Source organism: Furipterus horrens, unplaced genomic scaffold (genome assembly GCF_987537825.1).
Source record: "Furipterus horrens unplaced genomic scaffold, mFurHor1.1.pri manual_scaffold_10, whole genome shotgun sequence".
Classification (NCBI taxonomy): Eukaryota; Metazoa; Chordata; class Mammalia; order Chiroptera; family Furipteridae; genus Furipterus; species Furipterus horrens.
Window position 1 is genome coordinate 32,523,820 of NW_028327180.1, and position 25,629 is coordinate 32,549,448.

The 25,629-nt window shown below is 35.4% G+C and overlaps 2 protein-coding genes across 4 annotated transcripts in view; one reads left to right on the forward strand and one right to left on the reverse strand.

Moving 5' to 3' along the window:
* Positions 1-4,027, reverse strand: part of FBXO8 (F-box protein 8) — a 48,603-nt gene extending 44,576 nt beyond the window's left edge. The window contains exon 1 of one of the 2 annotated variants that reach the window (XM_090288939.1): positions 3,751-4,027. The gene's annotated coding sequence lies outside the window, so the exon portion shown is untranslated. The remainder of the gene's footprint in view (positions 1-3,750) is intronic. The other variant, XM_090288940.1, reaches the window with a different exon arrangement.
* A 56-nt stretch (positions 4,028-4,083) lies between these two features.
* On the forward strand, positions 4,084-24,747 carry CEP44 (centrosomal protein 44). 2 transcript variants are annotated; one of them, XM_090288937.1, is made up of 11 exons: positions 4,085-4,556; positions 11,167-11,305; positions 16,415-16,562; positions 17,733-17,879; positions 18,259-18,381; positions 19,487-19,657; positions 20,520-20,726; positions 21,481-21,556; positions 23,406-23,527; positions 23,786-23,823; positions 24,563-24,747. In XM_090288937.1, exons 2-11 carry the CDS (start codon positions 11,217-11,219, stop codon positions 24,609-24,611), a joined length of 1,170 nt encoding a protein of 389 aa, XP_090145063.1. In that variant the 5' UTR covers positions 4,085-4,556; positions 11,167-11,216; the 3' UTR covers positions 24,612-24,747. The 2 variants fall into 2 exon arrangements, with proteins under 2 accessions (XP_090145064.1, XP_090145063.1); XM_090288938.1 differs by lacking the exons at positions 21,481-21,556; positions 24,563-24,747 and having other exon boundaries at positions 4,084-4,556; positions 23,786-23,825.
* The last annotated feature ends 882 nt before the right edge of the window (positions 24,748-25,629 follow it).

A 25,629-nucleotide genomic window follows, 5' to 3' on the forward strand; every position in this document is an offset into this window, starting at 1 on the left:
TAAAATTCTATGATTCTATAAAAATAAAATGAGAAATTTTTTTAAAAAGGTAAAATGAAGAGGTGATGGAGAGATGTGTTAATGTGTGTTTGTGCGTTAAGCATCTGTTCTTTCCATCTCTTTTCCATGTTCATGACTTCCACAAATCACTATTTGGTATGAGCAGATAAGGGTTTTCCAAGCATGGCTCACTTGCTAGAATCTTGCTCCTTTTTTCAAATAGTTTATAAAATACTATGCAGTCTATTCTTGAATATACAAACTGTTGATCACAGAGCTAAGTTCCCTAAACCTGCTTCCTAAATTTAAAACCGCAAATATCTTTTCTTATCTGTATATCACAAAAGTACTTGCCTCAAATATGATGTAATCTTACTCAAGTCAGGACATTTTAGTTTTATTGTAGAATCTATGTCAATAAACATGACAGTAGGTTGAGCGTTGACTCAAAAAGTCAGAGGTTGCCGGTTTGATTCCGGTCAGGGCACATGCTTGGGTTGTGGGCCTGGTCCCAGGTTGGGGAGTGAGGGAGAAGCAACCAATTCATGTTTCTCCCACACTCTTTCATCCTACTTTCCCTTCTTCCTAAAATGAATAAATAAAATCTTAAGTAAAATAATTCAATGAAAATCATCATGAGTCAGATGTATACCTAATAGACTTGCAATATTAATGATTTTGATGCATTATCACAGGCAAGCCAAGCAATTAGTTTCAGTTTCCAAATTTGAATCAAAATGTAGAAAAAATAGATAGTTGTATATAGCAGATGGTTTAGCAATGAACTATAAAATCATAAATTTGAATGACTAATTTCAATGTACTGTGAGCAAAGAAAAGATCGTCTCTTGGTAGTTCAATGTTTTAGTCTACACAAAGCAAAATAAACACAAAACATTCTCTACTAAACTGATCATATATAATAAATTACAATTTATGTTTATCTAAGAGTTATTACCATAAGATATTTTGTGGGTGGAAGTATTTCAACTGTTACTTTCATAGGCATCTGTTTAAAATTTTGCAGCCATCACCCCAAACTACCATAAATGAAGTATGTTAATCTGATAGGGAGCCCCAATTTAAAAGTCAAATTTACAATCTGAGAATTGACACAATCAGGCTGGTATTAAGCCCCTGAGGGATAAAAGATTAACTTAAATAATACTTTACTAACAGATAAAGATATACAATATCTTTCAAAGGTGGAAGAAGCACAGGCAATTTTACAGTGGGTCACAGCCAAAATTAGTGTCACAAAAAACCCTGAAGCCTATACTTTTAATTTCTAATGAATTTATATGGTTCCTTAACAAAAGCTGTGCTGGTCATGTGCATCCAGATAATGCTGGAAAAGGTGGTATCTGCCACCTAATTATGCTTAAAAACAAACATACAAGACACATTTCCACTCTAAGACACCCACCTCTCACCCCTATTTGATCCCATACCACCATAAAGACTGCCACCAATCTGCATTATTTCTCCTCCAGAAGGCTTTCCTCTATCCTTTCTTCACTTTTCTCCTCCTTAAAAGCTACCTTTGCTAATGTTTGTTTTGCTACAATTTCAACCATATAAAATGGCAATGGTAAGGAATACATACAACCTCCAGCTGTGATATCTTCTGCTCACATAGACCCTAAAAGCACAAGCATTCCTCTCACACACATCATCCCTCAGGCAGTTTCCCAAGCAAAATAATAAGCCTCCCTTCAGATAATTAGTAGGGGGAAGAAAAGAGAAAAAAAAAGTTTTCCAAGAGAGATAAGGCTTGTACAAATTTGTTTATTTCTTTACAATCTGGCACTCCTCCTTGTCTGACTGAATTTCTGTTGTCTGTGTTTCTGTTCAGTTAATTCTACCTATCAATTCCTAATAGTTATCAGCCAGGGTATTCGTGTTAGGCAGCTCCTAAGATTACCCTCAAAGATTCTTGCATCCTGGGATTTACGCCCGTGTGTAATCCTGTCCAGATAGATTTTGGGTTGGATTATTGGCTCACTTCTAATTTACAATATGGCAGTAATGATGGGATAAACTTCTCAGATTAGGTTATAAAAGACTATAGAGAGTGCTGGATGCTCTTTGATTAAAGCCAGCTGCTATATTGGGAGGCAGCACTATGGGGGAAATCCATGTGGTGGAACAGAGGAGTTAAAATCCTCACTCCACTAATTACTACTTACAGGATCTTGGGGGAATTTACTTGACTATTCTAAGCTTTAGTTTCTTCATATGTAATGTGGGAAATAATAATACTTATGTTCAAAAAGCCGTTATATTAAATAACACATATAAAGTTTCATTCCACAGCAAATAATCACTAAGATGTTACCTATTAATATGTTTTGACAAAATAATATTTTAATAAACAAAATAATCAGGTGAGCGCACTTGGAAGTGGATCCTTCTACCCTTCAGTGGAGTCTTCAAGTGAGATGTCAGCCTCCAGACACAGCTTGACTACAACTGCATGAAAGAACATGAGCCAGAGATGCTCTGCTAAGCTGTGCATGAATTTCTGACCCACAAAAACTTTGACATAGTGTTTGTTATTTTAAGCAGCTAAATTTGGGGGCAATTTGTTACTCAGCAATAGATAACTAATACAATATCTCATCAGACAAATTGTCAAGTTTACTGGGTGAAAATGTGAAGTTTCCTACTCAAACTGAAAAAATAGAATACAATTTATTCTTCATCCTTCTCAGTTTTGTAAACCAATTTTCTTAGGCCAGTGCTGGGGGGACTCTTCTACCTTAGAAATAAGGTTACCAAACACCAAACATTAATATAACTAGAAGAAAAGCTGAAGTGGAAAATATAATCTAGCTCTATCTTGCAATAGTAAGTGATATACTGATTTGGAGAGAAACAGCTAGGATCCTTGAAAATATAAATTCCACTTGTTAAAACAAGTTGGCTTAATTTTAACTTACTAAATGCATACAGGACTTAAAAATAAAACAACCACCAAATAGTTAAATATTGAGGATTGGAAATCATTAATGTAATTTCATCCAAATAATACTTAATAGAGCACCCCCCCCATGTAAGAAACTAAAGAACCTATACATAACCCATGGACATGAACAATGGTGAGCGGATTGCCTGAAGAAATGGGGGGGTGCTGGGTAGAGAGGGGGGCAAAGGGGGAAAATCAGAACAACTGTAATAGCATAATCAATAAAATATAATAAAAAAATTAAAAAGGAACTAGAGCTGAGTCACATTTAAGAGAGGACAAACTAAGAATCTGCCAAATGTATAACCAAAGTTTGACAACTGAAGCAACTGGCAATTTATCGTGACCTTAACTGTGTTTGCATTCATATCACTGAAAAGAATGCAAAGAACCGAGAATTGTGCCTATGCACACCCCTCTTCTCCTATTTTGCTTGAAAAGCAACATCTTGGGTTAGAAGCGAGTAATTACTGACGTTTCTCGGCTTTATCTCAGAATGCAGCCTGGTCACTACCTGGGGTCCCAAGCTGACCTTCTACCCCAGTGGCCTAGAAACACAAGGAACACACCTACTCCCGCCTCCTGACACCGATTACTCATTTCAATAAGCCTTCATCACTGTCACTCAAGATGCCTTGCACTGTCATTGGTCCCAAAGTCTTGCTGGTGGGCAAGTTTCTGCCAACTGGCAAACACCGGTTATCTTTATTTCCGAAAAGAAAAGTAGGGATGTACAGGGAAAAGAAACAAGAGCTCTGAAATATCTAGGCTGACGCTTGTACCTGAGCGACCTGCGATCTCCACCGCCGCCGCGACGAATCGGCCTCTTGGCGGGGGCTTTCAGCCAAAAAGAAAAAGGCTCAGCCGGGAGCTGGTGCCCAGGCCATGAAGAAGCCGGTTCAAACTTCACTTCTTCACGCCGGTGAAGGTGACGGCGTCGAGAATCCCAGAAACAGCACTGTATTCCTCCAAACTGAGCGCACCTCAAGCTGCAGCAACTAGGGTTTGTCTACTGTTCGAGTTTTGACGTTTCCTATTGTTGCCGGAAGTGACGTCAGGGGTATGAGCCTTAAAGAAAAAGCATTTTTTTCCCGTTGTTTACAATTCGTTATAAATTCCTTGTTTCCTCACTTCTCATCCCGAGCCACTCAGAGCATCAAAACTAGGCCAACTTCTGCTCTGCCTCTTGGGATCGATTAGCCATCGAGAAGGCTCTCAGCAAAGTCAGTGTCCTCAGGGGTCTGGACGAACGTGGTGTGGAATCTGCAGCGAGGAATCGTGGCGCTCTGGGGAGCCAGCAGCTTTGAAGGTTTTGCCGCGGTGCTTGGCGGGCTTCGACCCGCTGTTGCAAATACAAACGGTCGGCGCGAGCAGCTCACCGGGTTAGGCGTCCGGCCGTAGAGACTCGTGAGCTGGGCGCTGGGCTCCCGTGGCTATCTCTGTTTGTATATGCAACCTCCCCCTCCGCGTCTGTGCTCAGCGGCTGCTGGGTGAGCCCGGGAAAACTGGCGAGGCTGCCTCTTAGACTGGCTGGGGTCTCCTGTCTCCGATGCCCTTACCGAGGCCCCGGTTGGGAGCGATTGACCAGGTCTGTCTTTTCATCTTTTTAAGTCAAGTGGAGGAAGGGAAGCCCTAGATGCGGCTTGCCGATAGACACAACTGGTTCGTCCCCTTGTAACAACAAAGTAGGCAGAATCGTGGCAGCTCATCCTTTGAGATCAGGTTGTGATTTATGGTCGGGAAGTTACAGGCTGATTCCTCCAATTGGATCTGAGCTGAGGAGCGATCCAGCTCTTTGGTGATATTGACTAGAATGAGGGGTGAAAGAAGTGGATGTTTTTCTTGCTTGCGTTTCTCTGGTGTTTCAGTATTTTTCCACTTTCCTAGAAAGCTATTGATTTTTCCTCTTTTATGAAAAAAATCAATCTTGGCGTTTTGATTCCGGAATTATGGCTATAATAGATTTTATCCCCAAATTGTCCAAACCTTGTAACAGTTTTAAATGTAAACACAGCAGTCCCACTGAACTCTATCCTTGTCCCTTACTTCCTTTATTTTCCCCCCAATTTTTCTCAATGTTTTCCTTCCCAGGCAGTTCTCCCTCTCTCTTAGAACAGTATATCCCTAATATCTTTTTGTGAAAAGTTTTATAACTTATTTTTTCCTCATCTCTACTCCTCTATTTTTTCTACAGTTTATTTCCCTACTTTTTTTAATTTTATTATTTATGCTATTACAGTTGTCCCACTTTTTCCCCCTTCTCCCCTCCACCCCCCCTTCCATCATCAGTCCCTGGGTCCTTCTATATGTTCTTTGACTAATCGCTGCACCTTCTTTCAATCAATCCCTCCTGCCCCCATCCCCTCTTATAGCTGTCATCTGTTCCATGATTCTATGCCTCTGGTTCTATTTTGCTCATTATTTTGTTCATTAGATTCTTATACTCCTCTATTTTCGAGACACATTTTTTATATGTAGGGTTATGACCTATGTCACAAACTTAGTTCTCAACCATAATCGTTACAGTCAGTATAGTTGCTTCATTCTGAACAAAAACCACTCTCAATGGCATCACACTGGGAAGCATCATTTAATGACTTCCAACAGCAATGAGATCTATAGCTAGACTAAAAATCAATTGAGTTCAACCGGGCAGATCTGTCTTGCAGCGATCTCTCTGGAGGAAGCTGGAAGCAATATTGAGACCACCTAAATGGTTGAGTCTAGAGTACAAGCTGAGTAATATCTCCTTCTAATTTCCTTTGATAAGGGTTATAAAGTGTATTACTCTTTTCTTAAAGTTATAAATTATTTTGCCTAAGTCATAGATTGATTTCTTTTAATATCTTAATTTTTTAATTTTTTAATAGACTCAGTAAAGCCTTTCACGAAAATGTAGAGCAACTACTAATTTTTCCTATAATATTCACATTTTGTATCCCTTATTTTTTATTCTATTCTGTTTTATCACTTATTTCGTTCACCTACAGATCCAGGCTGTATTTTTATCTTATTCTTCTTCAGAATATTTATTCTGCTGGTACTGAAGAGGATGTGTTCCAGGGACATACTTTGTTGTCAGAAATTCCATTACCAGAGGTAGAAATAATGAGACATTGATATATGTTCCAGAACTTCAGAGAAAGGAAAGATGGAAAGAAACCATAAAGTGTTAAATAAAATGACATTATATATATTGGAAAGATGGAATATAATCTGGAAGTATTAAAGTTTATGGGAAGGAATACGATTTATATTAAAGTTATAGAATGTCTTAAGGGAAAGGTGCCCCTAGAAGAATTGTGTTAAGGTAAATGAATCTGAAAGTTAAAACAAGCCCAGACCAACTATATTGGCAATGACAATATCTAAGAATATATATTTTTTGTAGTTATAGCCAGATTACTTACTCTATCTTTCCTTGAAACATAAAGGCTGGTCATGGGAAGTCCTCTCTTACTACTTCCATTGTCCGTCTATCTATCCCCCAATCATCCTAACGACATTAAATAAGATTGGCCTTTCTGGCCAGCATTTTGCATAATGTGGTTTCAGGATTACTTTTTTTTTTTCCCTAGTTATCTCCCATTTGACTGTACCTAAAATTCCCTCTGCCTGAAAATGTAAATATTTAGTTGAAGTAATTTATTGGCTGAAAATAGTGACTGAAATGCATGCAGGAGTGTATAAAAATGTATTCAGTAACTTGTTCTTTACCATATTGATCAAAGAGATGAGACTTGGATCAGGAAGATACTGTATTCCTAAAATGGGGAAAGAGTTTAAAATTGGGTGGCTAGGGCTTAAACTTAGAAAGCTTACTAAACTTACGATTTCTCACATTGTTAGCCTTATTACCTCTAGTTATGTACAGATAGAAGGGGTGTAAGGAGATCACTTCTATCCTGAGCAACTGCTGGAAGGTTGACTGGGGGAGGGGACCATACTAACTCTACTTCACCTAATTTATGAATTGTTCTGTTTTGTTTTTAATGTCATGACTTTATAGGAGATTCACTCCCAGAGGATTCATTACTCCAGGTATTGTTATATATTATTTTCCTTTTATGAAGTGTCCTTAGGCAGTTACAAGTAGATATTTTTAAGTGTGTTATTGAGCTTTGCCTTACTAGTTGACTAGACTTATAGTTTAGATAGCTATTTCTCTTTTATCTCTTTCTAAGCAAAGGTTATTAACTATTTTTTTAAATCTACTCATTTTATGAATCTCCTTAGAGAATAACCTTTTTTGAGAATAACAAAAAGCCCTACTGCATGCAATAAAAAGTCATTTAAAAATATAATTCCATGGTATTATTTTCTTTGGGATTTTAAAAAATGAACCATTTTATTTAAAATGTCAAACATTTTTCATGTCTTTTGGTGCACACACATAAACAACATTATTCTGTTATGTATATTCTTTGGAGTCGTGTTTCTGTCTTATAGGCACTATGTCTGTCAGCTTTAGTAGATATTGCCAATAAATATTCCAAAGTAATACAATAATTTACCCTTTCACCTCAATCTGGATTTCAGATCTTCTACAGCCTTACATTTTTATTTACTTTGTAATTTCCTAATAATTATTGGGATTGAGTATCTTCATATTTTTACTCTCCTGTAAAGTTCCTGTTCAGGTCTCTTTCCTGTTTTTTTCTATTGAGTTGTCTTTCTTTTTCTTGTTGCTTCATAGGAATTTCTTTATGTATTCTAGATATGAATATTTTTGTTGGTTATATATATGACAACATAATCTTCCATCAATGGTTTATCTTTCCAGTCTCTTAAAGATGTCTTTTTTGCCCTGGCTGGGTGGCTCAGTTGGTTAGATCATTGACCTGATACACCAGGGTTGCAGGTTCAATAACCAGTCAGGGCACATAACAAGAATCAACCAACGAATGCATAAATAAATGGAACAACAAATGGATGTCTCTCTCCCCCTCTCTAAAATCAATTTAAAATAAAACATAAAAAAAATTTTCTTTTGATGCACAGAAGTTAATAATTTTAATGTGTTTCATTTTACCAGTCATAAGGTAAGAAATCTTTCTGTACCTGAAGCTCATAAAGATTATTCTCTTATGTGATCTCCAGAAAACCCGGTTGTCTCATATTTTACATTTAGTTCTTCAACAAACCTGAAATTAATTTTGTGAAAAATTACATCAGGGGTTCAAGATTTATTTATTCCATCTGGATATTCAATTGACAAAGTACCATTTATGGAAAAAGACTATCCTTTCTCCAGGGCTACTCAACATCAAGTTTGTCATAAATCTAGTGTCAATATAAGCATGGTCTGTTTCTGGACTCTATTCTGTTCCATTGTTCTTTCTGTACCTCTTTTCACTAATTCCAAATTTAACTTTATACTGAATCTTGATATCCAATGGTTAAGTCCTCCAATTTTGATCTTGATAGTTTATCTTTTGCATTTGTATGTAAACTTTAGATTTAAAATTGTCAATTCGCACATAAGAAAAACTGCAGATATTTTTGGTTGGGGGGAAGCAGGAGAGAATACGTTGAATCTATGAATCAATATATTGAGTCTTACAATCTTTGATCAGGGTGTATACCTCCTCTATTGAGGGTTACTTTAATATATCCCAATAAAGTTTTATGGGTTTTTTTGAAGCCTTATGTATCTTTTCTAGATCTACTAACATATTTATGAATATTATTGCAATGACTATAGTAAATTATTTATAAATATATAATTTTAAAACATTTTCTAATTATTTAGGGAGTACAGGGAAATACAATTGATTTTTGTCTATTGACCCTCTATCTAGCAACCATGTGAAATTCACTTATTTCTTTTTATTTTTTAATATACAATTATGTTATATGTGATTAATGACATTTTTATTTCTTCCTTTTTAGTCTTTACCCCTTTTTTTTCTTTTTCTTGCATTTTTGTACTATCTACCACTTCTAGTACAATGTTGACTAGAAATGATAATACTGAGTAAGCTTGTCTCATTCCCAATCTCAGGAAGAAAGGGTTTAATATTTCACTATTAAATATAATGTTTGCAAGAGATTTTTTTAGATAAACTTTATCAAGTGCAGGCAGTTCCCTTCTATTGCTAATGTCCTCAAAGTTATATAATGAGTGAGTGTTGAATTTTATCAAATACTTATCCTTCATGTATTGAAATGATTATAAGATTTTTTCTTTATTTGTTAATGCATTGAATTATACTGATTTTTTGTCTTGTTGTATACTTTGGATAACAATTGATACTATTTATTAACTTTCTTCAAATTGTTTTGGCTTTGACCATTAGGAGCTAGCTATTTCGTTTGGTTCCTGCGTCTTTTTGACATACCCCTACAATGTCAGATTGGTTGGTTGGTTTTGTGTGTACTCTCTTACTTTCTGGACCTACATAATGGTTCATCTTGCTTATTTCCTGCCCCAGACCTAGAATTGGCCATTTCTCCAGGGACCCCTGGTTCCTTTTATTGGAGAACAGCATTGCACACCAAGATCTGGATGCCATGTGTGCTCTTTGCTACTGGGGTGTCGATGCCTTTAGTCACTTTCAACAGGCAGAGAAAGGAAATATATGTGTAAATACTAAACTGTCTATATCCACATATCTATAAGTATTTCAATATAAAACTCTGTATCTATATTAAGTTAAACATGAATTCATACTGAGGACTCTAACCAATCCATTAGGCATGGCTTATTCTGGTCTCTGCACCAGAGAAGCAGAGATGTAGTTGTCCAGCACAGCAAATTATGTATCAGAGAGAAGAAGGAAAGTAAAAATCTAGGATTTAGCAGCTCTTCATATGAACTTTCCAATACTCATCCTATTTCAGCACCCTCTGGCCTCACCCTTCACAGAGCTATTAGGGGCCCCTCATTTCTCAACCTATCTTGTTGCTATTGGTTTTCTGCTAAATAGACAGATGGGACTGACCTGTCTCTGCTCTGGTAGGTTGGCTATCACTCATTCATGTGCTTTTCATCTTCCAAAATTTTGTTGCTACCTCTTCTGTCATGTGGAATCCCTCTAGTTCTGTTTGCCCTGGTTAGTACATATGGTTTTTAATCATTTAGTTTTTTAAACAAAGCATCTTATTGCAACTGTGTGACATCAGAGCCCTGGGAATAATGACTAAATCTGTGCTAAATTTCTGTCTTCGTTTTTTACTGGTTTTTTAAATGTAGCCTTTATAAGCATCCAAAATAGTCATTATTTCGGGTTGATGTGTCTTCCCAAATGGTAATTGTTGTTCAAAATAAACTATCTGAGAGAGTATCATATGAGACACTGAGGCGGATGTGCCTCACACAACCTAGGCTTGGTTGGAAGTCACTCTGTCTAGCAGAGGCTTCTGACCACGGCGGAACAAACTCTTACCTAGGACACTTTATTATGTCCAATGAAATAACTTTTACTCAGGACACTTTACTATGTCTGGGGGAAGGAAGATGACTGCCTCTCTGAAGGAAAACAGTGATTAGACCTTCTTTCCTCATGCCTTTTATTGAGGAGGATACACACAAGAGATACAAAGTCAAGATTCATGAATCATCAATAGCTTGGAGGCCTTAGGATTACAGTTGACAGTAACAGATTACATGTACTAGTACAGAGGGTACAGCGACTAGTCTGTGTCAGGGTCTATCAAACATCTTGATGCCACACTAGCATTAGGTGAAGGTTTCATACATTCTTATCTAGATATTGTTTATGTTATACTACAGATAAAGAAAGCAGAGCAAGTTCTAAAGCATCATAATAAGTATTTTTTAAATCCAATTCCCACGGAAACCCTCTGCATGGCTTTCGGTTATGTCTCCAGCGCAGCCTTATGTTGAGGCTTAAAGACAGGCGCGACCAGAATGCTGGCGGCAGTCATGCTCAGGCCGGGGCTACAGTTCCCTAAACCATGAGGCACGGTTCCTTACAAGACACATTGTAAGAGCCTGATCATAAGGCAAACTTTTTTTATAAGGAAAAAATATTGGAAAAAGCACACCTTATATTCAGGAATGTAAGTACTGCCTCGTATCTACCTTATATTCCTAGACCAGTAGGGAAAATAAGTTAGAGGAGAAATAGCTAGGATAAGTACGGTAAGTGCCCATAGGAGATATGACAAAATAGAATAGAGACGCTTAAGAAATATACATACTTAACCAGCGTTTCATGGATTTTTATTTTTAGGTGAAATGCTATATTATTTCAAAAGCTGGAGCTGAATGTAACGTTAAATAATGGCAACCGGTGACTTAAAAAGAAGCTTACGGAACCTAGAACAAGCACTTCGTTTGCTAAATTATCCTCAAGAGGTGGATTGTGTAGGGTAAGCTACACCATAAAACTTAATTTATAGTGTTTGTGGTAATGATTTGATATATTTGACATGGGGAGTATATCTAAAGACACTGATTTTATCTGGGAGCTTTAAAATTTTTCCTTGAAATGATTAAAATATTTTTAAAAGCAAGGAATTATGGGAGTTTGTTTCTAAGTATGAATTTAAAAAGTCCAACTCTAGAGATGTAAAATACCTTTTAAAAGTAAGCATCAGTGTACAAGTTTTAAACTCATGGAAATATAATGAATTCATTAGTTATATAACTTACCACCCCGTCACATTCAGTTAGATAGTATTTCTTTAGGATTTGGAAGATTCTGCTTCATAGATATGACAACTTATGCCTTGTCTGAAGATTACTGAGCTAACTCATAACAGACACCACTTTAAATGTTTCACTTTAGTTTCCATTTTCCAAATATGGCTTACTTGCACTTGTAGAATGTAGCAACACACATTTCTTCTATATTCATTCCAATATAATATGGTATTCCTGACATCCTCTATCCCCTAATTCTTTTTCTTCTTACCTAGGATTATAGGATTATTCATTAATTACATATGTCCCCCTCTAGAAAGTAAGCTCATATCTAGTACTTAAGTTTTGTTCACTGTAGTATCCCCACATCTACAATAGAATGATGCCTAGAAGCTAATTAGACATTTATTCGATGAGTGTCAAGGAACAAGTCCAGATTAGATACATGTTCAAGTAGTAGAGTCGTGGTTAAACCAACTAAGTAGAATGCTGGAGTAATGGGCTTTATATACAAAAATGGATGTTCTGATTTTATACTAGGGAGAGTTAACACCAAGAGGTGACTTCAGATGAAAGGATAGTGAGGAGAGCAAGGAGAAAGTTGAGTTCGAGTGACTGTTACTACAGACATTATATATGAGAAGCAGAAGGTATTCCACAGTATGCTTCCAGAGCATGTACCAGTCATAGGTTGGTTCATCATAACAGGGAAATCGCTACTTGTTTAGTCTTGCCAGGGCTTAACCAGTTTGAGTAGCCAAGTTTTTTTCTTACCACCTTAACCATCAACATTTTTATAGGAATAATTCTAAAAGGTATCAATTATTTTCCTTTCTTTTGAGTACACTGTGTAAACATTTTATTTTCTTATTGACCTGAATCTCATTAAGAGCAATAATTATCTTTATTTTTAGAAAATTGATTGTTTTTTTTACTTTTAAAAATCTTTATTGTATTTTTTCCCATTACTGTTTAGTCCCCTTACCCCCTCCCCCCAGCAATCACCACACTGTTGTCCATGTCCACGAGTCCTTTTTCCTTTTTGCTCAGTCCCTCCACCCCCTAACCTCCCCCCTACCAGCTGTCATCTGCCCTCTATCAGTTTCTCCCCATTTTCCTTGTTAGTTCAGTTCGTTCGTTAAATTCCACATATGAGTGAAACCATATGGTATTTGTCTTTCTCTGACTGGCTTATTTCACTTCGCATAATGTTCTCCAGATCCATCTATACTGTTGCAAAGGGTAAAATTTTCTTTTTTTTTATAGCTGAGTAGTATTCCATTGTGTAAATGTCCCACTCATCTACTGATGGACAGTTGGGCTGCTTCCATATCTTGGTGACTAAACAACACTGCAGTGTATATTGGGGATACTTATGTTCTTTTGAATTTGTGTTTTGAATTCCTTCAGATATAATCCCAGAAGTAGGTTCATTGGGTCAAAAGGCAGATTGATTTTCAATTTCTTGAAGTATTTCCATGCTGATTTCCACGGTAGCTGCACCAGTCTACATTCCCACCAACAGTGCAAAAGGGTTCCCCTTTCCCACATCCTCACCTGCACTTGTTGTTTGTTGATTTACTGATTACAGCCATTCTGACGAGTGTGAAGTGATATCTCATTGTGGTTTCTTAAAGTATATTTTATTGATTATGTTGTTACAGTAGTCCCAATTTTTTTCCCCTTTGCTCCCCTCTGCCCAATACCCTTCTCCTCCCAGCAATCCCACCTCCCTTAGTTCACATCTATGAGTCGTGCATATAGGTTCTTTGGCTTCACCCTTTCTTATATTATTCTTAACTTCCCCCTGTCTATTTTGTACCAACCAATTATGCTTCTTAATCCCTGCACCATTTCCCTATTCTCCCCTTTCCCCGTCCTAGCTGATAACCCTCCAAATGATCCCCATACCTATGGTTCTGTTCCTATTCTGGTTTGCTTAGTTGGATTTTGTATTTATTGTTTAGATTCAGTTGTTGATAGTTGTGAGTTTGTTGTCATTTTAGTGTTCATAGTTTTGATCTTCTTTTTCATAAATAAGTCCCTTTTACATTTCATATAATAATGGCGTGGTGATGATGAACTCCTTTAGCTTCACCTTGTCTGGGAAGCACTTTATCTGCCCTTCCATTCCAAATGGTAACTTTGCTGGATAGAGTAATCTTGGTTGTAAGTCCTTGCTTTTCATCACATTGAATATGTCCTGCCAGTCCCTTCTTGCCTGCAAAATTTCTTCTGAGAAATCAGCTGATGGTCTTATAGGCACCCCTTTGTAGGTGACTGTCTGCTTTTCTCTTGCTGCTTTTAAGATTCTCCCCTTATCTTGAAACTTTGGCATTTTAATTATGATATGTCTTTGTGTGGTCCTCCTTAAGTCTAGCTTGTTTGGGACTTTCTGTGCTTCCTAGACTTCTATGTCTATTTCCTTTGCCACATTTGGGAAGTTTTTCTTCATTATTTTCTCACATAAGCTTTCAATTTCTTGCTCTTCCTCTTCTCCTTCTGGAACCCTTATAATTTGGATGTTGGCACGTTTAGAGTTGTCCCAGAGGTTCCTAAGCCTGTCCTCAGTTTTTTCAATTCTTGTTTCCTCATTCTGTACTTGTTGACTGTTTTTTTCTTCCTTATATTCCAAATCATTGATTTGAACCCTGGTTTCCTTCCCTTCATCATTGGTTTTGTGAGGATTTTCCTTCATTTCATTTAGCATAGCCTTCACTCTTCCCTTATGTGTTTGCCATACTTAAGCATATCTGTCAAGTCTGTGACCATCTTTATCACCAGTGTTTTGAATTCTGTCTCCTCATCTTGACAGGCTCCTGTGTTTGTTTGCCTCTCTGTCTTAGGTAAAGCTTTCACTCCTGTTACGTTATAAGAGGCAGAGCCTTAGGTATCATCAGTACAAGGTGACCCATTTCACCATATTGTGGCACTGTATGCGGGGGAAGGGTCAGAGAGGGAACAATGCCGCTTGCTCAGCACCTGCCTCTTTTCCAGGCACTTCTCCCACTTTGTATGGGACTGGCACCTCTCTAGCTGCTGCCCTGGCCGTCGTTCCCAGAGTGGGTGAGTCTGCAAATGTTCTAGGACCGTAGGGGCCCTTTAAACAAATGGATTCTGCTGAGAGACTGGCAGTTTTTTCCTTGCCCCAACCCCCACTGGTTTGCACAGTCAAAAGCAATGAGGTTTTATTTTCTCTGGAGCTGGGACTCTGAGCTGTGCGGTCTGGTGAGGAGCTGGGAATGCTCCCCAGGTGTCCCTCCTGACTTTTTAAAATGTGAGACTGCGCTTTCTGCTGGCCTGCTGCTGCTGCTACCACACCATGTCCTCTCCGCCCCTCCTACCTGTCTGGATGAGTATTTCTTCTTTATGTCTTTGTTTGCTGGACTTCCATGCAGCTTGATTTTCTGGAACTTCTGGTTGTCTCTAGTTTTGAGGTAGTTATATTCCTTCTTAGTTGTGGAGGGAGACTCAGCATGTCTGTCTAGGCATCCATCTTGGCCGGAAGGCTCATTGTGTTTTTAATTTGCATTTCTCTGATGGTTAGTGATGTCGAGCATCTTTTCATACTCATATTTTGACTCTTTCTGCTTTTTTCTATTTAAAATTTTTCTCTTGTGATCTGTTTTTGGTTTTCTGTTTTGTTTTAGTGTACCAGTTTATAACACTTGTTTTTCTTACTGTTTCTAATTGAAGTCCTTAGAAATGAGATAACCAAGGCTTTTGAGGTTGATATATATGAGATGTTATATGCAAACCTGGCTATCTTCAAGTATTCATAATATGCATAAAATGGGACATATTTTGTTTTCCTTTTTAAAGCTGTCTTACATTTGACAAAATTGCCAGAGCAGTTTTCTCATTAGGTAAAATATTATTGTACCCATAACATAAAAGAGAAGCAATTTATACTTGTCCTGAAAAACAAATGGTAATGCTATCATCATATACTTGTTCTCTGCCTTATTTTTTAAAAATGGGGTGGGAATAGGGAGATTTGTGTACATCTTGAATTTTGTGGAAACAAATGTTTTATGTAAGTGCATTATTACTTCAGTTGGACAAATATAACTGGCTAATTTAACCAATCTCTTTGGTGCTTTGTTGTGGGAGAATCTGAAGGTTGAGATTCATATGTGTAGACAATTAGAAATAGCCAAGTGGCCATTCATTATTTTGGATTTTTGAAAGAAATTGTTTTCAGTACATGATAGAGCATGAGGCATCAGATACTGAATAGCCTGAGACTCATTCTGGGAGAGAGAAATATGGATCAGAACATTGAGCATGGCTGCATGGAAATCTTGAGATCTGAGAAATGATGTATGAAGAATGAAAATTAGGCAGAGAAAAGCAGGATAAGATACCTTTCTGGACTGGAGGAGTTAGCAAACTCTAAAACAAGGTACAGATTTCAGGGGAGCCTGTTACAGGTGGAAGATACTGATCAGCCTAGTTACAGTACCCCAACCCTGTTTTCCTCATCTATAATTTAGAATTCATAATATTTTACCTTTGCAGTTTGTGGTAAAAGCATGAGGTCAAGTAACAAGTGTTTGCAAGAGTGTAAAGTATACCTGAGCACTGTGAGAGGGCACATTTATTTTGTTAGGAGAAAATGTACTAGATTCTCTCTTTGAGCAAATGAATAATAGAATATCGTAGTAATTTGGCTAGACTGATTTAGCATAGGGGATAGAATCTAAAGGGTCTTGTGTATCACTCATTATGGCTTTAGTGTTATGTTATAGATTTTGACAATAATTGTTTCTCCCTGATTATCCAACTTTATGGAATTATGCTCATTAAAAATATTTTTCTTTTTCCCCCAACAGTTTGATAAAGGGAGATACAGCAGCATCTTTGCCCATCATCAGCTATTCCCTTACCTCATATTCACCTTATGTAGCAGAACTTCTCGTGGAATCCAATGTAGAGCTCATAGGGAAGAATGACTTGCGCTTTATAGACACTGTCTATAAGGTATTTTTGAGTTTCTGAAATAATAATTGTTTTAGGAGTCATTGATTTAAGATTAATGTTTTAACAATAATTCTTAAATGTATAAATGCAGCATGTATAGTTGACAGCATTTTCATATGCATTTACCTCATTTATATGCAGTGCCTATTGCAGTGAAGATGTAACTGAAGTTTGCTTTTTTTTCACACTCTATTAAATATCATAACTGGTAAACATTTATCATTGGTTATCATTTGCCCCTTTTTATGTCAAATTTTAGTAAAATTTGGTATGCTGGCAGAAGTTAGAGAGAAATGTGGTTTTATTGAGCAATGGTTGTGGTTCATAGAATTATAAGATAATTTCATTGTTTCGTTGTTTGTAAGAATGAACTACAGCTTTTACTGAGATTTTGTATTCCTTGTGGTCTGGGACCATGTCTTACATCTACCCTAGTATTTCTACTGTATTACATACACTGAACTTAATTTCATATTTGATTTTTTTTTAAAAAACCCTACTTATTATCAAGTACTCTAGTTTTCTTAAACTTCTCAAAAAATGCTAAAACCCATTTATCAAGTTAAATATTCTTCTCTTTTAAACAGTAAGTTGCATTTGATACAAAGGGAGATTTTATGTGCAGAGTCTCTTGTTTAATCTTCCCTTTCTTTGCCTTTTACCTAGAAAACTTCTGTGGAAGCCTAAGAGGTACTTCTAAGAAATCCTAGGCTTCAAGAGTAGGTTTTAAAAGTTACTGGTCTAGTCTATTATTTTCATTTTACAAATGGGAAATTGAAACTCAGAGGCCTACTGACTTGTCTTTTTAAAAAATCATGTAGTAGAAGAATTATAAACAAATAGAACTGTGATTTTCTGACATACCTGGTATGGTATTTTTTATTCTGTAGTGAGCTAAGGAGTATTTCTAGTACCCATGAGGATATTTGAACTTTTTGTCATTGGCTCTATTTTTCAATCTCTCTGGACAGCCATCTGTTCTTTGGTACATCCCTAGCTACCTGTTTCTACCGAGCTACCTCTCCTACCTGGTCATGACTCTTATCACTTCTATAAATCTCTTTAGTACCTTTTCACTAAGAGGCTATCATACACAGGTGGCCAAATATTATTTTGGATTTTTGAAAGAAATTGTTCTTAGTTTTTTGTTGATCTATTCCTTCTTCATAGCTTCTTCGTGATCAATTTAATTATAAACCAATCTTGACGAAAAAGCAGTTTCTCCAATGTGGATTTGCAGAATGGAAAATCCAAATTATTTGTGATATTTTGAACTGTGTGATGAAAAAGCACAAGGAGTTGAGTGGCCTTGAGAAGGTAATTTTCTTAATAGATTTTAACTTCTGCTAAGTGGCCGGTAGTTTAATGTATAAAGTCAGATTCCCTAGGTAGCAAATTAATACATAGTATAATTACTGAATTATTCACTGCATTGTGTAACCTCATAATACCTGGTTTTGCTTTAAACACTAGTCACTTATATTTACACATTTGTAACTTGGAGCTACTAGTCCTAAATTAGCAGTACAAACCATGCATTTACATCACTTCTTAGTTTTCAAAAGACATGTAGTTTCATAGACTCTTATTGTTTGACAGTCATATTTCATATACAAAAATTGAAATGATAATAGAATTTAAATATACATCATGCTTTCACAGAAAATTTTTTATATCTTAATACTTTTGTTTTTAGGCTCCATCACAACAAAGAAAGAAAATCAGTTTTGTTAGGTCAGAACCTTCTTCAAGCAGTGAGAAGACTTCTACAGAACCTGTTGGCATTGACATCACTGGCAGGTTTATGACTTCAGGAAAGGTGGGAAAGTACAGAGAGTATATCATAGTTTTAAGAGTTACCTACCTAATTAATACAATGTACAAGGTTCCTTTTTCTAACTAGCAGCTGGTAAAAATTTCGATTAAATATTATACTATAATATTTATAGTATTTATAAGACGAGAGTAGAAATGTAGAATTGTACTTTCTCTTTATATTTGTAATTCATATTTCTGCATTTTTCCCCAGATAGAGTACAATGATGTAGGAAGGTTATATTATGTGCTCATAAACATTTACTCCTAATTATGTATTTAGTCTTCCTAAAACATGGGGACATATAAAGAACATACCATTAGTTATAGGTTATGATGATTCATTTACCTATGTTCATATTTCTCTATCAGGAATATGAAGTATCCAGTGATAGATAGTTCCCAAACCTATAATCTGATTTTTGGTTAGTGTTTTAATATCTTTGTTGATAGATATCTTCTCTGCCCTTATCTGTTTTGAGCTCCTATGGCTGACTGAGTCCTCTGTAAATGCATAGTTTGACCTAATCCTTATTCTCAGGACTTTCCCTTTGTCATTATTATGTTTGAATTGTTAGCTGAAAGTCTGATATTTTGTGGTTTAATAATTTTTTTTAATTTTAATGAGTTTTATTCACAGAACCAGTTCTTGATTATTTTTATATGAATTATGTGGTAACCTTTTTTATGATGAAATTATTTTTTAAATAACTTTTTATTATGAAACATTTCAAATATTTATAAAGTCACTCATTCCTAGTTTCAGCAATTTTTCAACTCTTTACTAATTTTGTTTCATCTTTATTATAACCAATTTTCCCAACATCTTTCCCCCAAATTTGAAACAATTTGAAACAAATCCCAGACATCACTGAATATATCAATTTTTCTAATCAATAAAAATGCTTTAAAAGATAACCACAATTTCATCATTACACATAAAATAGTAATAGCTTAATTAATGTTTGATATATACATTACATGTGGTATTTAGCTTTTATGAATGTTAAAAGGAAGATAAAAGTTCTTTTGCAAAATTACTATGTATATGCTTAAAATAATTGCATGAGGGAAACACTGGAGCAGCTCTGACATTTTTCTTTATGCAGAAGAAGGCTGTAGTGATCCGTCACCTCTATAATGAAGGTGGTGGTAACATTCCTGAGGATACGTTAAGCACAGTAACAGACGTTAATGAAGCATTTGCTGTGCCTGACATAAAGGATACTGAAATAAAGATTCCTGAAGAAAAGGTCCCTGAAATCAAGTCTGAGTCACAAGTAAGAATTTTAGACTTCTTTAAGAGTTGCCAGTATTTCTTACTTCAAGGTACATGATTACTTCAGCATCTAAACTTTGGAATATCTCTAGTCTTCTAAATTATTAATCATGACTCATTGTCTTTGTTACAATTACTTAAGAATCAGCAAGTCTAACCGAATGTAACTTGACAGATATTATTTACTACTTATATTTAGGGTTCTGGGTTAGGTGTTATGGGTAATGCAGAGATGAATAAGACATAGTACTTATCTTCAAGGAATTTACAGTGTAATGAGATATAGAGATATACTGCTTTATACAGTGAAGGTTCTCTTATCGTCTCTCTATATTGATGAATGAAAAAAATTGATACACTAGTGCCTTTTCATTTTAATATTTGGGCCTTTGGTGTCCTTTTCTCTTTTCTCTTAGAGTATCTTTATTGCCACAGGCCCTGTTATAGGGTCTATCTTTATTGCTTCTGCTAAAGCTCCTTTTTCTATCTTTCTTCTGTCTTGTGACATCTATACGTCTCAGTGCTAGGTGTTGTTATAAGAAGCTAGTTAGTGACAGTTTTATTGTACTATCCAGTGTTGTTCTAGAGAGCCTTATGAAAGTTAACTTATTTAGTTCTCACTAGAACCATATGAAGTAGGAACTGTTTTTTTTTAAATAAGGAAATTGGAACCTCAAGGTCATACATGTTAGATGAGATAGTATAACTGACCAAGCTGTCTGCCTCCAAAGGTAGCAGTCTTAACTCATGCTGTATTGATTATTTTAACTATTGAAATAACACAATGGAAATGGGAATACATTGACTTTTTAAAGGAATTTCAGTTTGTGTAATATTATTTTTAATCTTTCTAATCATTTCAGGATATAAAAGTTAATCCTGAGATTACTGCACTGCAGACTATGCTTGCTGAATGCCAAGAAAAGCTTAAGAAACTGACTCAGATAGAGAGCAGATTAGACTCTTTGGAAGAAAAGATGAAAGGAAAAGTGATGGTAGATGAGAAAACCTGGACTAATCTTATAAGTCGTGTCACTCTTCTTGAAACAGAACTGCTTTTGTCCAAAAAGGTATTTTCTTTTATTAACATTTATGGAATATCTCAGATACAATGAAGTTTTTATTTAGTATTGTGTGTGTGTTCCCTTTGGAAATACTAAATAAGAAACTGTTAAGGAATAGGAAAGTGTTTGGTGGGGATGAAGTCCTGTGAAAACACAGCCTATTTTATTGCTGCTGTCGTGGCTATTGTTTTTCACTTCATCAAAGAAGACAATCTGACAAACCTATAAATTGAGCTTTTAGAGCTATTAATACTTGAAGTATTTAAAATGAGGTAAAATAATGTTTTCTTTTGTTTAAGAAAACCATGAAATTATTTTATAGCCTCTAGCACAAATGGCTTGTTTTACAGAGTGAAGAATAAGTTGGCAGGAGAGGAAAAAATTAAAATTAGAACTTCCTTTTCTCACTCATTTACTTCAATAAACTTGTAAATTTTATAGAGAGTTACCAAGTTTTCCATTGCCTTATCAAATCTGAGAGATTGTTCCTTGATTTACTCAGGATTTCAGTTTCTGGTCCTAGTCTATATTTTTTTCCTAAAAAGTAAAGTTAGTAGATTCAAGAAAGTTACTAACTGATTTCACACTTTAAATATTTCTTATACATAGAAGTATTTATATATTGCTTTATAAGTAAAATAGTTAAAAATATTTAAGCATTTGTCATGTCATCTTTATATTTTATGCTTAGCAGTAATAATATAAAATAAGAACATTTTCCTTTTCATTTCATTCTAAATACTAAACTATAATATTCTAGAATGATGAATATATAGAATATAATGAAATGAATGAAGACTATTCTTCCAGTAGTGACATGAATCTTCTGAAACCTGGTAAGTTCTTATGGTATTGGTGATATAGTTAGAAGTTTAGGAAAATAATTTTTATAGGTACTTGGCAATTTTAATATTCCCAAGACTTGTATTTTAAGAGACTGTAAACCTCCTAGGAACAAATAAAATATTGACCTTACAGACTACAATGACGAGGATTACTAAAGAGGCCAGCTTACATATTTTATATGTCATAGTGGTTGAACTGAATAAATTCTAGTGTACAAAATTGCAAACTGTTAAAGATGTTTTACCCTTTTAATTACTAAGTGCTATAAAGTAATAAGAATGGTTCTCCAGCCCTGGCTGGTGTGGCTCAGTGGATTGAGCACCAGCCTGTGAACCAAAGGGTCGCCAGTTCGATTCCCAGTCAAGGCACTTGCCTGGGTTGCAGGCCAGGTCCCCATTTGGGGGTGTACAAGAGGCAACCACACATGGATGTTTCTCTCCCTCTCATTCTCCCTCCCTCACCCTTTCTAAAAATAAATAAATAAAATCTTAAGAAAAAAAAGAAAGAATGGTTCTCCAAGTTCCGAATTTAAACTTAAGTAGTAGTTTCTCATATGTAAATAATATATGTACGAGAAGAAAATGCATTTGTCAGTAACCTATAAACAGCATACGGTTTGCTAAATGGGTGGGATGTAGCTAGTCTTCAAAGTTGTACCATGTAATCTTGACCCCTGAGCTCAAATAATTGAATCAAGAATAGACAGCTAATCGGGGAATACCACTGTGAGGACAATGGAATCTAGTCAGGCTTTCTCACCCCGAATACCCAGGTGTGGGCTGCCAGAAATAACTTTAAGCTTGCTTGCACAGTGCACTCGCAGTTATATGAGCACTGATGTCATATTTTGGCTAGTGTCTGGCTTTGTCTATGTATAGTATAAAGGGGCAGGAACCCCCATGGGGTGTTCAGCTTCGAGTGCAGCAAGGAGCAAGTTGTAGGCGCAGTGAGCGGGGCTGCCTGGCGCAGGAGCGCGTCCAGTGGCCAGCTGGTAGTCCAGTGCAAGCCCAAGGTTGGAGGGCAAGTATCAATACTGTAATGTCTGCAACAAAGGAACTATCAGAGATTCCAACCCTGCCTCGTCTATTCTTCCAACTGCCAGACACAAGAAATCTGCTTTGTTGGCATGACAACCACTATAGAAGGTGTTGAGCCAAATCATTTTGTCTCTGTTGGAAATTTGGAATTAGGACACCAAAGATAACATCAAATGATGTTGAGCCTGGGCTGGGCATTTTAGCCAAGTTCATGTTGATTAGTAAGCAGAACAATGGAGCAAATAGGCAGGAGAAGTAGACAAAAGACACTGGCTGTATGAGAGATGAAAGTAAAAGTATTTTTAGTTGTTTCAGTCTTCATGTGGTAATACTTTGTTCCCTAACGGAGGTTATCTATGTAGGCTTACAAGAAACCTGTTTAAACAAATGTCTTTTTAATATTTTTGGCCTTGTTTTTGCAGCCAAATGTTCCCCAAACCTGATGATTGATTTGACAGGAGCATATCGTATCTGTGATGTTCTGTGATTGATTCAGTTGTAGGGAAGATTTGACATGAGTTAGTAGTTTATACTTAAAAATAAATTAACTTGCCTATTTATTTGAATGATTGATTGCTATAATGATAAAGATAATACTGTATTGCCTTTTGTAATTATTGGCCAATTTTTAACATCTTGGTCTTTTTATGTAAGTCATTATCTTAGGAGAATATTAAAAACTCATCCGTATACTAGTAACCATTTTATATTAAAATGTTTGTTTTTATTTATACATAAAATTTTTAGATATTTTACTCCACTGTGAAAGGGAAAGATAACCTAAAAATTAATTTCTCCACAGAGAGAAAAAGCAAAGAGAGGGAAGCAAGTATTCCTCTGTCCTCTGATTATAGTACAGTATCAAAAGATTCAACTCCCAGAACCTCAACTGTTAATTACTGTGGTTTGAAAGATATTTCAGAGGTAAGAAAAACTGGCAATTGCTTAGATGATTTCCTTTCTAAGGTCAGGAGAACAAGCAAGCATTAGAATTAGCTGTAGATCGCATTGGCAAGAAAAGTAGTGAAACTGTGTAAATCTTAATCTCTCATAAAAATTCTTTGTGATAAATCAACAGTACTTGATGCAATGTTTTAGACTGTGTTTTATATGTTCATAGTCTGTCTTTGTTGATGGGTTACTTTGAGAAATTGCCTAAATATGTTGATTTTTAAATTAAAGGAAACAACAATCCAGAAAATGGAAAGGATGAAAAAAATGTAAGTAACAGAAAGGGGCAACAGTAATTCATTTCTCTATAGGGAATTGTATTGGATTACAGTATATATAGAATGTGCATATGTGTTTTCAAACCTTAAAGGTCTCTTGATCAGGTGTGGAATTTCCTTCAGGACTCAAGTGGATAATAAATCCACCTACAGTTATGTGTTTGTGAGATGAGTCACTGTTTTGGTTTCCAGCAAGTGATGTAAAACATTGTTAATGGTATTAATTGTGCATTAAACAGTACAGAGATACTTTTGGTTGATAGTTAATCAAGAGGATTATCTATTTTTGATAACTAATTTATCAAAAATTAAATAATATATGTGGCTGGATGGTTTGGAAACATTTTAAGCATTGTTAAAATATTGCTAGAGTATTTCAGAAAGTTATTGGTAAGGTAATACTAAAAATCATATCTATATCTAAAGAACAGTTGAAAGGAAATATGAAGTTATATTTAAGTTATTAGCCTACTACTGTAAAAACTATCACATTTTTTGAAATTTGAGAAGTACTGAAATAACTTGTGCTCCAAGAAATGAAGACTATTAATTGACTCAAGTTGTTATTCTTCCCTTCGGGCTATAGTATACTTTATTTATTAATAACTATACCTATAAATAAGATAAATATTGAAATTTATTTTAAGTTTAGAAGCATAATTTTAGCAGATTAAAACCTATGCCTCCTTATGATATTTATGTACTTAATGTATTATTTATTATTTTTCAGGTTTGAAGAAACTGCAGAGTTACTGAAAGGTTCAAATCACTTATTATAGAATTTTTCTACATGAATTTTTCCAAGATGTTGGCTACTGTACATGTTGTATATTTTAAGAATTCTCTATAAATTTTAATATACTATAATATTTTTATTAAGAATCTTAACTCCATTTGGTAGATGAGCTTTTTCATTTGATATTGAATAAATACTTAAATATTTTTGTGCTATAACTATGTGTTTTCACTGTTTTACTTTTCCTAGGAAAACTCATGTGCCAGTACATTTCTTTTACAGAGCGAAGTCATTACAGCACTGTATTTTTGTGTTGACATTTGTTGGCAGTGTGCTAAGTAATGTTTTTTAAAGTACAGGCTTCAGGGCCATAGTTTACATCCTGTTGGAAACACTCCAACTGGGACTTGCATATTGTACCCAGGAGGCTGTCATACATACCATTTTGCCATCTGTACTGATGGATATGTCGTAATGAAAAGCTAAAAATGCTCATTGAAAATTAAATAAAACAAAAATACAACAATTTAATGCTTAGTGAAAGTGCAGCAACACGTTTCTAGTTAACATTGATTGAGAAGGTAAGGGTATGATTCTCCTTTTGTATTTAGAAGCAGGTTGGAAAGTCCTCTGTGAACAATGTGTCGAGGATTTTAGTGCTCTGTTCTGTAATACGTTTTAAGACCAGCAGCACAGACACAGATGGTGGCCGTCCACTATTACAAGGTACACAGTGAGGGGTTTTTTTTTTTTAAGTGATGGGAAGTAATATATTTTTCTGGAGAGAGAAAATGTCTTAAAGTTAAATTAAGAGAAAAAAGAAATTTACTTTAAATTACTAAATAAATTATTATTTTTTAACTTTATAAATAAAAATGTAATAATCATCCTGGATAATCTTCAAGAAAATTGATTCCATTTTTAGGTAGGAAAAGGAAAGTACTTTTTCTTTTTTATTATTTTTTAGTTCACCTGATTGTATGTTATTTATCCATCTATTTATATTGTATATATGTGTACTTTGAAATTTGTCACAAATGAAATATTAACATTAAGTAAAA

Bases quoted from the DNA above. Each gene is read 5' to 3' on its own strand.
- CEP44 (XM_090288937.1), top strand. From the start codon at position 11,217: ATGGCAACCGGTGACTTAAAAAGAAGCTTACGGAACCTAGAACAAGCA. The intron at 17,880-18,258 runs GTAATTTTCTTA...TTTTGTTTTTAG, and splicing joins AGTTGAGTGGCCTTGAGAAG to GCTCCATCACAACAAAGAAA. The intron at 18,382-19,486 runs GTGGGAAAGTAC...TTCTTTATGCAG, and splicing joins GGTTTATGACTTCAGGAAAG to AAGAAGGCTGTAGTGATCCG.